General features: G+C 36.1%; 2 protein-coding genes across 13 annotated transcripts in view; one reads left to right on the forward strand and one right to left on the reverse strand.

The window, feature by feature from the left end:
• The window catches only part of SOS1 (SOS Ras/Rac guanine nucleotide exchange factor 1), a 121,904-nt gene extending 119,789 nt beyond the window's left edge, over nucleotides 1-2,115 (forward strand). For all 3 annotated transcript variants that reach the window (XM_079109853.1, XM_079109854.1, XM_079109855.1), the window contains one exon: nucleotides 943-2,115. In XM_079109853.1, coding sequence (XP_078965979.1) covers nucleotides 943-1,437 — 495 coding nt within the window. In that variant the 3' untranslated portion in view covers nucleotides 1,438-2,115. The remainder of the gene's footprint in view (nucleotides 1-942) is intronic.
• Nucleotides 1-13,686, reverse strand: part of ARHGEF33 (Rho guanine nucleotide exchange factor 33) — a 114,407-nt gene that overhangs the window by 28,237 nt on the left and 72,484 nt on the right. For 4 of the 10 annotated variants that reach the window (XM_079109869.1, XM_079109862.1, XM_079109865.1 and 1 more), the window contains one exon: nucleotides 5,564-13,671. The exons of 1 other annotated variant lie outside the window; for it this stretch is intronic. In XM_079109869.1, the coding sequence (XP_078965995.1) occupies nucleotides 13,542-13,671 (130 nt within the window). In that variant the 3' untranslated portion in view covers nucleotides 5,564-13,541. Of the gene's footprint in view, nucleotides 1-5,563; nucleotides 13,679-13,686 lie in introns of those variants that run through there. 5 more of the 10 variants (XM_079109872.1, XM_079109867.1, XM_079109866.1 and 2 more) reach the window with 3 other exon arrangements.

Here is a 13,686-nt window from a genome sequence, read left to right on the forward strand (position 1 = left end):
TATGGATTCAACATGTGGAATGTTTATTTTTTTTCTTCTAAAGGTAGTTTTTTTGGTATGTTTGTAAAATCCTTATAAACCTAAAACTATGAGTATTGTCCAGGAAAAAAGCAAGGTTTAGTCTATACAGTAAGAGTTATTTAATCTCAAGCAGTTCTTTAAAAATATATGCACAGGGGCTGGGGAGATAGCTCAGTCGGTAGAGTGCTTGCCTTGTAAGCACAAGGCCCTGGGTTCGATCCCCAGCACCCCAAAAAAAAAAAAAAAAATGGCACACAGGAAAAAAATAAAAAGAGAAGAGGTCTGAACTTTGTGTAAAGGAACACAAGTGAGACTATCTTATTAGCATATGCTCAAAGTCACTTATCTGAGCCTTTAATAGAGTATCTGTTATGTTTCTAAATGGGGGTTTCATGCAGATTCTAGATTGGAAGAGACGCAAAAGGCTGTCCAGAAAGTAGAGCACCTGGATAAGTTAAGATAACTGTGCAGAATTTCATGATATACTAATATAGCAAAGTTAAAACTGAAAAATAGATGAATAATTTATGCTAAATCAGAAATTATAGAACATCACAAGATAGGCAGATAATATGCATGATAGGCAAGTAGTAGCAAACAAAATTTTGAGAACAAATTAAGGTAAAAACATAAGCAAAATTAATTTTTTTCCTATTAATTGGTAGAACTCATTTTTTTTTTTTTTTTTTTTTTTGCGGATCCTGGGTTCGGATCGAACCCAGGGCCTTGTGCTTGCAAGGCAAGCACTCTACCAACTGAGCTATCTCACCAGCCCCAGAACTTCTCATTTAAAACACGGCAAAATTTCCTGTTCCATATGTAGTATTCTGCCAATAGCATGTTTGAAAGCTCCAACTTAATATATTCACAGTACTACATACATTATTAATAAAAGTGTTTTATTCTTTTTTCATTTGTTAGATTATGTCTAAGCACTTGGACAGTCCCCCAGCCATTCCTCCTAGGCAACCCACATCAAAAGCCTATTCACCTCGATATTCAATATCAGATCGGACCTCTGTGTCAGACCCTCCAGAAAGCCCTCCCTTGTTACCGCCACGAGAACCTGTGAGGACACCTGATGTTTTCTCAAGCTCACCACTACATCTTCAGCCTCCCCCTTTGGGCAAAAAGAGTGACCATGGCAATGCCTTCTTCCCAAACAGCCCTTCTCCTTTTACACCACCTCCTCCTCCTCAAACTCCTTCTCCTCATGGCACAAGAAGGCATCTGCCATCACCACCATTGACACAAGATGTGGACCTCCATTCCATTGCTGGACCGCCTGTTCCTCCACGACAAAGCACTTCTCAACATATCCCTAAACTTCCTCCAAAAACTTACAAAAGGGAGCACACACACCCATCCATGCACAGAGATGGACCACCACTGTTGGAGAACGCCCATTCTTCCTGAGTTTCTCTAAACTGGGATGTACAATCTCCTAGCCCCAAATCCATTGCTGGCAATGGATGCACTGAAGGTGCCAGCACTGAGGAGTTAAAATGAGAACTCCAAACACTAATGACTCTATTTCAAGATGCAGTATAAGACAATGAAATTTAACCTAGACATAATTATAAAATGAAATGATATTCCAGTTTAGAATATGGAAGGACCGATTGAGAGGAATTGGACAATTGATTGCACCTGAAAACTGAGTGAAGGGACTTTTCCTGGCATGAGTCCTCACTTTGTGATCTTTATCATTAAAGGAATGGAAAAAACAGTCTAGTGTCCAGCAGGCCCACAAGATGACAGTTTTTGTAATTCAAAATATTATGCACTTTTAAAAAAAATCTTAAACAGGGATCTTACTATCCTCCTTTGTTTTTCTTTGCTTTACTATTCTACTTTAGAATATTTTCTTAAAAAATCATTCAAAGGACTGTGAGGAAAGGCTGTGGTACCTGACCTTGTTGAAATCAAGGCCCAGCACTGTACTACAGTCCTGTTTACAGATTATTACAGTGAAATGAATGGGTACCGAGGCTTCACCAAAGAGGTACTTTTTTGTTGTTGTTGTTGTTTTAAGAATAATTATTCCAATTTTAAGAACATTCCCCACTTCTCCCCAGCACGCGCACACACACACACACACACACACACACACACACACACACACACACAACGTGGTGGTGGTGTTGCCTTCAAACAAGAGAAGTTTTGTCATTAACATGACAGAAGAACTTTTAAAAAAATGTAACTGTCAAGAATACTATTTACAGTTAGGAGACTGTTAATCTATGCTAGATTGTCATTTTCCCCCCTTTCCCCCACAAAAGTTTACTGGTAATCCATTTCCTGGCTCCGTGGCTGACCCTCTAATTGTAACTGTGGAAATGCAGGCACTCAATGTGAAATGGAGCACTTGCTGGGCATCACTGACACCATTCATGTTTTACTAATAGTTGAGTAATCAGCATACCTAGAATTATCTTGCATTGCCTAAATCGTGTGTATATAGTGAATGTTATATAATATACCTGGCAGGTCTGTTTTAATTTAATTGAATAAAGATACAAATACTTTGTTTGGCTGGCATATATTAAATTATTATATGGAAAAATGGTCGATTCTTATTTCTTTCAGTTGAAACACACACACACACACACACAAAAACACTAAGCATAAAAGCAAGTATTGTGGTACGTCTTGGTTTCTAGTTCTGGATATATGTATTGATCTTAAGGAATTACCTAAAGTTGCAGTTTGGCATGTAGGAAAATATTTGGTTAGAATAGAATGGGTATCATTTAAGCAGAATTTGGTAGGCTTTTTAATTTCCTAAACAACATGTATACAGTTTGTTAAGGTTTATATTGAACATTCTGCCTTGCTTGAGGTGTCTTCTGCTTTATCAGAACTATTCATAATAGAACATCTACCTGCATCATTAATATGGATTATTCATTAAGCATATGTACTGCTCTTCTGAGTCCAATACTTGACTGAAATGCATGCAACTGTTTGAAGAGAAAAAGTTTTTATTAATCTCCACTATAATGTCTATGAGATGTGCAGTATTCCATCCTTAGAGTCATTGGTTCATCAGTATCTGCATGTGTCCTCTGAATAATAAAGCAGCATTTCAGGAGTTCTGTTAACCATACCATTAAGAAGTTCTATACCCCAGTGGAAATCTAATACTTAAATAATTTCCTGTGATATATATTATAGCATTAAATGTACATCATGATAGTACAGTATATAGTCCTTTAAGACCAGAAAGTATGTTAATTGCATCACCATTAAGCAGTCCATCCAGTCATGTCCTTTCTTATTTGTTAGATTGAATTTTTTTGGTTAATATCCGTACCATTTCCATTATGGTAGCCATTTTTCTCTTTGCAAAATGTTTTCTCTTTTAAATGTCTTAAAAATTAATTTCATATTCCTTCTTCGATGCAAAGTGTCCATAAACCATTCATTCAACAAATATTCATCTAAGCCTACTTACTAGTGCTGCTATAATTAACTGTGATACACATTCCAGAATCTCATATGAGTTTTTATTGGGCCAGCCTAATTGTTCTTAGAATTTCCCCTTTTTTTGGCTTATTGATCATTTCTCTTTTTAATTATCTTACCTGTGTTCCAAATGAGAACCTAAGAAAAGTCATATTGGAACCCATTCATTTCTCTCTGGCTAGTGTGTTAACCTCCAATAACATGAATGACCCCTTTCGACCTGCCTGATCCTAAAAAAGAAAAAAACTCAGATTTGACGTTCTAATCATATTTCTCCCCACAGGAGACCACTTCACTGTGCAACAGTTTTATATGCATTGTGGATAGAGGATATTTTTATTCTGAAGTGTGACATTTGAGTAAAAATATTTTCTGCAGTGGTAACTGATTAGAAAAATTCAAATTGGATGCTTTTAGGTGTATATGAGAAAACTGTATCCTCACCTTCTTATGTGAAACATTAACTAGCTGACAAATTTATCCTTAGTAATAACTAAAACATAATCAGGGACAAGAAGTGGCAGAAGAAGATAATGCATCATAAAATTCTGCTTTTTAAAATGCAGGACATTACAAGGCAGTCAATGCAGCATGACATTTTGTTAACCACATTCCAAAGTGTGGAAGATTTCTTTTAGAAGTAGAAATATTCCTAAATGTTTCATTATTTTGGGATCACAAAATGAAGGGAATATATCAAGGCTGAATTTACTTAGTAGGCTCATGACCAGTAGAAAGGGAAGCGTCTCACACCTAAGCACAGGAATGAATTAGAAGTATATCCTTCTAAATTTATTGAAAGACAAGTTATTTATTCTTCCCCATTCTCAAAATGTATTTTAAGACTACAAATGATCAGGAAATGTACAAACATTAAAAATTTGTTTAATTTTAAAAGTTTGCTTAATTAAAGGCTGTCAGGCATCAAATAATGTGTTAGTAGGTTATTATTCTCTTAACTCAAAGATGTTTTAATGGATCTGAGCTGAGCAAAGCCACATTAACACAATTAAATGAGTAGTCAAGTACTATTTCACTTGCGGGCTATATTATGGTTCTGAGTTCTTCCTTCATGTTGTTTTCTTCTTAAGCCAAAATTACCTTATACAAACCAAAAATTTATTCGTATTATGAACGTGATCTTGTCATAATTCTCAAGTCTAGCTTCAATCTTTTCATTTTTTTTATTATGACAGCTTAAATTGATTTTTTTAGTGCCTCAGCAAAACAAATGAGAGAGTTGTCCCAATTTATTACTGTTGTACATATTGAAAACCTTTCTTTCCTTCAGATTCAGAAACAATTTAATCATTTCTTGGTATTCTGCTGCTGTGGATAGGTTTACTTACTCTTTTTAACTATATTGTGTGACTTGTGCAAGTGTGTAGGTCCTGTTGTATTGCACATTAATCTTTACCAGTAAAAACACATCAAAGGTTCATATCAATTTGGCTGAGAATTATGCAGTAAAATTATAAGGGAAAGTGATGACTTTATTCAATGTTTTCTCTTTTGAAACATCTCATTACCAACTTTTAAAATCATTTCCTAATCCTTTATACATGAGCCAGTTGAAATATGCTGAGCTCCAGTTAAGAAGCATGAAGTCTACATGACAGATCTAAACAACAGAAGCACTTGTAACTTTTGTAAATTTCATGCCTTATTTTCCATTTTTGACACCGTAAAGTGCATTTTTTGTCAACTGTGAGCAAATTTCCCTTTTGCCTTTAATGAAAATAGTGCATTAAGTAGCCAATTGCTGCAGAATTATAAAGCAAGTTAGCTATAAGTGGGTCACGTTGGACTACCACTCAAAGGATCAAGATGCGAAAGAGATGGAAGTTACATGTGGTGTGGCTTAGAGACAGCGCACCTGTGCCAGATGCATGCCACTTTCAGTAGCTGCCAAATGTGCCTTTAATTAATTAAGAACATCTCTAATTTTTTTCTTCAGATCAAGTCAGCATTGGGGGTGGGATTAGGGCAGGGGTCTTTGGGGTACAAATATCTGGTGAAACCACCAGAGAATTTGTTTGTCAAAGTGACATGTATAATTTTAGTTGAGATGTGTCTGTGTATATATATATGTGTATTTGCCTTTGTTTAGTAGCACGGTTATTTGCTAAAATGTCAAAAATGCTCTGTCAGTCTTACTATGATGTAAGAACAAAGTGTGGTCTATACATCTAATATGGCCTTTGTACCTAACTATGTTCGTAGGTAATCTTTGTACTCTTGTGTGCAGCAGTATTTGGTTTGCGTTTAAAGTGAAAACAATGGCTGTTATTTTTCTGGCATTACTAAGATAAACCGAAAAAAATAATAAAGAAAAATGCCTTACATAGCCCACAAGTGTATTGTTTTTGCACATATTTATTTTAGAGGGCAGAATTTTTGAGGTCATTAGTGATGGTCATTTAACTTATACTTTACATATAGATATATTTTGCATTTTATCATGATCTATCTTTGAGGGCATTTTTAGGTTCCATATTTTCTTCTGTGTCAAATCCTATGATTGTAGTGAGTGGGAGGGCTTTGGGATGGAAATTAGTAAAGTGACCTTGGTGTACCTGGGCGAAGTTTCACAGGGCTGAGGCAATTGTACTCCTAAAAGAAATTTTAAGCTAGCATAGTTCCCTGACAGGCACCTTTAGCTGAGATCTGGAATGAAGCAGCCTGACTTCTCAGAATTCTTTCTAAGTTTGGCATGAAAAGATAGGTTTGAGGTTTTAACTAAAAAATTGTGCAAATATGAGATCATTCAAGGTGGACTATATAATGTAAAAAAAATTAATGAATTCTTAGAGATCCAGTCTACTTATTTAAAAATTGGAGTAGCTGTGCCCTGGTGAAGTGATCATGTAGCAGTTAAGTGAGATCATTTGACTTGATGTTGGTTCCTGGTATTTGGAAGGCTGCTTTTTCAGGAATACCTAAAATTAATTATTTTTTTTCCTGGTTTAAAGACACAAAATCATTGATTTTAACAGATTCATTTGGCTAACTACACTGTGAACTTCAGGCATGTACTGAGTATATTCTAGGTATTCAATATAATAGCCATAGGCAAATAGTGTTAGCATTAATATTAGTCAAGCTAGATTCTGAATTTGCTCCTAAAATGCTACTTTTGAGCTTTAATTGGGTGATTTGCTTCATAAGAGTTCAATTCCAAAAAAATTCCATTTTACAGCTGTTTTAACATTTTAGCTTGATCCTTATTAGAGGCAAGAAAAATAAGTATTTAGAAGCTAGTTTCTCTAATAAAAAAGGTAAGAATCAATGTGGTGTAGAATAAGTAGGTAACTTTGGAATCATACTAGATGACATTGTTTCCATTACTTACTACATGAGTGACTTGGGAGAACTTATTTCATCTATTTTTTGTCAATAGGAGGAGGGGTGGGCTGGAGATGTGGTAAAGCCTTGCCTGGCATGTATGAGGCCCCAGGTTTGATTCTCAGCATCAAAAAAAAAAAAAAGGTGGGGTGTGATAGACTTTTCTAGGGTTTTTATGAGGTAATACATGTAAAGCACAATGCTTTCCACATAGCAGATGCTTAACAAATAGTAACTAAAGTTATGAGAGACACATTTTTTAAAAGTTTGCCTGCTTTTAAGTAACTTTTAAGAGGTTGATGGTTTATCCTGAAGTGTCTGTGATCCTGTAGCTTTTTTTGCTGTTTGTCTTCATTTAAATTGGTTTTGAGTGACCTTAATAAGCATTTGATAAAGGCCCATGTAACTATTCAATATTCAATAAATATTTATTGTTCCAGGTACAGTTCTGATGTTAAGAATACACCAGTGAACAAAAATCCATTTCATCATGGGAGATATAATCTAATGAGAAGATGTAGATAATAAGCATAATAAATAGGCTATTTTACATACTAGAATGTTGAAACTGCTATCAACAACAAGAAGAAGGAATATGTGGGAGAAGAATGGAAATGTGGGAGACAAGGAAGGTGAAATTTAAATGGGATATGGTCACAGTCCGCCTCAGAATATGACATATAAATAAAGATTTGAAGGAGGTAAAGGAATGAGATAAGTATCTGAGAGAAGAATATGCTAAATAACAGGGATTAGCCAGTTCAAGAGGCCAAAGGCAGGAGCATACTTGATATATCTTGAGAAACAGGCCACTTTTGTCAAGAGAGAAATGACTATGGATGGACTAGAAGGAGGTGCCATAAGAGGTTTAAGCAGGTCCCAGTCATTTAAAGCTTTTGACTTCTGTTGAGAGAATCGGAGTCCTTACAGGGTTTGAGCAAAAGAGTGATGTGATTTGATTTACACTCTGGCTGTTGTGTTGAGAATAATTAGACATTAAGAGTGGGAATAGGGAGTTCAGATCAACAGAACATGGCTTGGACCAGTGTGATAGCAGTGGAGGTGGTAAGAAGAGGTCAGAATCTGGATATATTTGGGAAACAGCCAGTTTGCTGATAGACTAAATGTGGGGTAAAAGAGAGAACTGTCAAGGATAACTTCAAGGTTTTTGGCCAGAACAACTGGAAGGATAAAGTTATTAACTGAGGTGAAGAAGGTATAGTTAAACAAAAGGGCTTGGACACATTAAGTTCAATAAATAGATCAGAAATCTTAAGTCAAGGAGGCACTTAGAGATGTTACCCTGGAGCCTGAGAAAGAGGTCTAAGCTAAAGATAAAACTGGTAGTACTTTCATAAAGACCATATTTTGGGGGCTGGAGTTGTAGCTCAGTGGTAGAGCGCTTGCCTAGCATGTGTGAGGCACTGGGTTCGATTCTCAGCACCACATACAAATAAGTAAATAAAGGTCCATCAACAACTAAAAAAATCTTTTAAAGACCATATTTTAAAGCCAGCAGATTGGATAAGATCACAAAGCAAGATAGAATAAACTGGCAAAGGAAGAGTGCTAAGCAAAAGAGAGCCCTGGGACACTCTTACATCAAAAGGGGAAGGGGAAGCAGCAAATAGACCGAGAAGGAACCACCAGAGAAGGAAGATGAAAACCAGGAGTATATTGTCTTAAGGGTCTAATAAAGAAATTATTTCAGAAGGAAGAAGTGATCAAATGCTACTTGTTAAGTAAAGTAAAATGACTGAGGATGGATAGTGTTTAGCCACGTGGAGACGTCAGTGATCTTGATACAAGGAGCTGACAAATGGTATGGGCAAAAGCCTGGGCCTAGCAAGTTCAACAAATAGAGCAGGAGCTCAACTGAAGTAGCTGCTGCTTCCAAGTTTTACAATAAAGGGAAACAGAGAACCTGGGTGAAGCTAGAACAGTCAAGAGAGAACAGCCTTGTATGCAAATGTGTCTGCCCCAGTAGAGATAAAAACGTGATAATGAGGCAAGGAAATGAGATCTAGTGTTAAGTGGAAACAACCCACTCAGAAGCATTGATGGTAGGTACCCTCCAACAGTCCAGTCCTTTACATAGATCCTGAGGTCTTCTGATGGATAGGTGTATGTACATCTGAAAGAAACAACACATTGTTTTCTTGCCAAGAATTAAGAGCGTTTAATGTTACTATGTCTGAAGGGAATGAGGGCAAGATGATAAAAAAAATCTATTTTACAGATAAGGAACAGTTTAGATGACTTAAAGATTATGAACTAAGCTCTTGGAAAACATATTATGTGGTTTGGGGATTAAAATATTGACTATTTTAGCCAGGTGCAGTGGCACATGCCTGTAATCTCAGAGGCTCGGGAGGCTGAGGCAGGAGAATCAAGAGTTCAAAGCCAACCTCGGCAATGATCAGGCACTAAGCGACTTAGTGAGACCCAGCCTCTAAATAAAATACAAAATAGGGCTAGGGATGTGGCTCAGTGGTTGAGTGCCCCCGAGTTCAATCCCTGGTACAAAAAAAAAAAAAATTTTTCTTTTTTTTTTACTATGTCTAACAACATCTCCAAAAGGTATTTTTAGCATTACTTAAATTCATATCTTTGTTCTATATTTTCAAAACAAGTCTATTACCATGACACATCGATTTCTATTTTTTCCCCTTAAAACATAGGTCTCCATCAGTTTGCTCTACCTAATTTTAACCCATGTCCCTTTTTCTACCTCCCCTCTCCTTTTCTCTCAGTCCCTCCCCCACCATGTGAGACTTGCTGGCCTATATGCCATAAATACTAAGATGCCTAGTGGCCAAGAGTGCTGCATTCACATCTTTAAATCATCTTTCAGAATATGAGAATTCCAACTGTCCTGAAAGCATTGTTTTTATGCTCAGAAGGGACATTATTAATGGTGATGATTTCAAGAAAAAGTTTAGTCTGAAAACTAGACAATTTTATTATACAATTTAATGTAAGACATTTGTCATTTTTAAGTGCATGCAATCAATTCTCTGTAAAATGCATCTTTACCACTTCATAAAATATACTCACCATGTGTATATATGTATATTTTTAATAAAAATTTTGCTGTACATGATGTTAAAGGTTACAGCTGATAAGAATACAAAAATACTCACTTGGGTTTCAACAATTAGTTTTTTGTACCTCAAGTCTAACCAACCACCTGTCCTGAAATTTGCATACTAGATCATTCAATTTGCTGGTCTAAGAGGTAGTGGCTCTAAAATTTCAGTGGACCAAAGAAAATAACATGAGTTCATTTAAAATGCAGATTCCTGAGGCTGACTGTAACTTAGCGGTGGAGCACTTGCCTAGTGTTGATGAAGCCCTGGGTTTGATTCCCAGCATCACAAAAAAGAAACTGCAGATTCCTGGACCCCGTCCTCAAATATCCCTAATAAAATGGGACTGAAATAGTGCCCAGGAATCTGTAGTTTTACAAGTGCCCTCATGGAGAAGGTGACATGTGAGTAAAGACTTGAAGGAGGTGAGGGGATGAGACATGGGGTTTGAAAGAAAATGCCATCCAAAGTGCTTCCCTGACATTCTAGTTTCAAGTCTTAGGTTAGTTTAAACTGTTATATACAGAATAGCCCACTGGAGCGAACCTTAGAGCACACAAATCCATGGTTCTCAACGGTTCTAATTCTGAAGTCGGAGAAACAAGACTGTCTTGCTTAGACTTGTATGAAGATCCTGCAAGGTTACAGAACAGACCTGCTGTAACTCCCTAGCCTGTGCAAGAACCTCCATCTTTTGGTGGAGTGCTTCTTTCTATTCATCAACCCAAACACTTCCCAAAGACATCTGTGGTCTCATGTGTAAACTGCATTTCTCCAGAGGACTGGAGATCACAGATTAACAACTGTCCAACTCCCACACTGACTTTCATCCCTAATACCATATTACATTACATATCATTACTATCACTAAGCATCTTGTCTCTGTCAATGTATAGTACTACCTAGAAAGATTACAAAATAAGTCAGGACAACAAAAAATAGCAAATTCTTTCTTTTAATTGGAGAGATGTTTTCTAATGCTAGGTGCTATGAAAATGGCAGCAGAACCTTTAACTGCTTCTGAAGACAACTGTTATTTTCTTTGTGACTTTTTTCCTTTAAAAAAGTGAAAGGCCAAAGATAAAGAATACCCTTTGAAGCTCTTTGTGAAATCAAGAGTAGTAATTATATTCTATATCCCTCTACCTATTATAGCACCACCATGAAAGTTGGCATCAATCATTTATTGAGCACCTACTATGTACTTTTCTAGCAATGGAGGAGAACAAAAAAAAAAAAAAAAAAAAAAGATATGGCATAGTCCCTTGAGAGGACTTGCATTCTTAATGGGAAGATAATACAAATACATCAAAAGATAAACTAGTCATACCAAATAGGTCACAAAAAGATGATGGGGCTTAAATTGGATCTTAAGATTAACACAGAAGCAGCAGCTACAGAAAAGGTATGAAGCAAGAGTGAGCCTGGGCAAGGTGCATGGTTTACTGGCAAACAACAGAAGTCCAGTTCAATTAAGATAAGTTAGTGCGTCCAGAACTGCAAAGTATGAAATGACAATGAGAAAGCAAACTAGCAGCCATACTATAGAAGGAAAACTTTAAATGTCAAGTTGATAATACAAAGAACAGTTGAAGAGTTTCATATTGAGCAGTATTTCAGAATATTAGTGTGTTAGAAACATGTAGGAAATAGGGGTAGAATGCTTCCAGGCAGTTAGAAAGGTACCCCCAAAATTCAGATTTCAGGAGACAGAGACCCAGAGTAGCATAATTATTATTAGTTTCATTGGTTGAGTTGTGCTATAAATGTAACATCAAGATATTTCAGAAGATGTTATCAAATGAAATTTGAGATGGGTGTGATTTTTAAAAAATCTTCCTAGTAACTAAAAATTTTGATGAAAAACAGGATATAAAAGGGAAAGGAATTTCTTCACTGTTAATTACATTTTATTAAGGGGTTATGACTTCTGTTTTCATGTCCAGTTGATCTGGCATTGTGCTTTTCAAAGCACTGCCTCAAAACAACTTTGGCCTGATAATTTCAAATTAATCCATTAATTTCTTTTTTTCTTTGGCAGTGCTGGGGATCAAACCCAGGACCTCACACATGTTAGGCAAGTGCTCTACCACTATATCTCCAGCCCTTTTTCATTAGACAAGAACTCACTAAGTTGCCCAGACTGGGCTTGAACTTGATATCTTCCTGCCTCAATCTCCCAAGTATTAAGAATGACAGATGTGCACCTCGGTGACCAGGTTGACTTAAATGTAATATTGCGAACTCCAAAAACTTGGCAGTGATTCTTAACATGATCCAGAAACCTACTGTTCAAACTACTATGTTCCTAATTGTCAAAGAGAAGAAAAGCTGTAACACTTAGAAATGAAACATGCCCTATTTTATCAAACAGTGCATTCATAGAGGAAAAGGGTCTGAAGAAGTCAGTTTCTTCTTAGAGTACTAAAATTTTGAATGTACAGAAGTCAAATACTCCTAATTTTTATAGGTAAGTGACTAGAAATGGAGACAAATTTTTAAACCTATTTTTTTTTTATTATCAGTGGGATATTTGAGGCATATCAAGGACACTGACCATTTGGGACATTGTATTATGATTCCTTTATCTGAGCTATAAGAACTTTATTTCTTTACAACTTCTGGAACAAGTTAGGTACTGCATCCCTAAGTTTTCATTATGACCTGGTATTTGTAGTAACCACTATGTGTGTACTATTAAAGTCCTGTTGCCACCTTCTGTCTAGACTGAAGAAGGTCTTTTTTAAAGGTTATGACGTTAGTGCTTTTTTCCTAATCCATCTGGTCATGAGAGTGTGTGACACTTAGGATTGCAGGTGGATCTGGAATACTGAGTACTCAACAGTACAAAGACTCTTTACTATTCCCATTCTCAATACAATCCATACGAGGGGAAAATGTGAGGCTTTTATTTTTTTTGTTCCCCAGCTACTCATTGTGTTGAAGGAAATCATTATTCCCATTACTGTTTTCCATTACCACCAAACAAGTTTGGAGAGCAGTGTCTTTAAGTTTTGAACTTCTTGTGTCATGGTTTAAGCACAAATTCTTCATAACTCAGATTTGCAACATGTAAAATACAGTTCTGTTAATTAATCTACTTCGCCTTAAGAGATGTCACCTATTGCCTTGGGAGTTCTGAAAACATATGGCAAGACACAATTGGCCCCTAACAGTGTATATTAGTCTAAGCACCCTGGGATGAATTAATAAGCTAAATGCCTAGGAAACACAAAATTCACATCCCTGTTAAATATGAACATGCTCAATGTTATACTTGGGGAAACACTTCAAGGTGCAAGGTTTTGTTCTTACAAACATTTATTTTCCTCCAAATTGATTTTGTTTTTCTTTAATGATATGAAGTCTTCGTTTCCCTTTTTCCAAGTATTCAGATTCAAAAAGTCAGGTCTTAACCATACACTAATCTTCATCTCTTCAATGTCTTGTATGTTGATTTAATTTCATATGGAAATATTTATATTAGTTTTCCTCAGGGATTTATACATTGATATATATATATAGATATATATATATATAGATATATTCCTACACAGATATATACAAGCTTTTTATCCTCATCTTACCACTTGACAATACAACTTTAAATATGTTTTACACAGCTGTTCCTTGGTCAAGGTCATTTGCAAGAGCAAGTCGGTTTCTGAAGAAATCTTGTTTGGTGGGTGAAGGATCCATTGAGGGATTCTCATTAGTTTTTTCCCTGTATTCTGATCCACTGGACCTAAAATCTCAGCAC

The sequence above is a fragment of the Sciurus vulgaris genome (genome assembly GCF_902686455.1).
Source record: "Sciurus vulgaris genome assembly, chromosome: 14".
Lineage (NCBI taxonomy): Eukaryota > Metazoa > Chordata > Mammalia > Rodentia > Sciuridae > Sciurus > Sciurus vulgaris.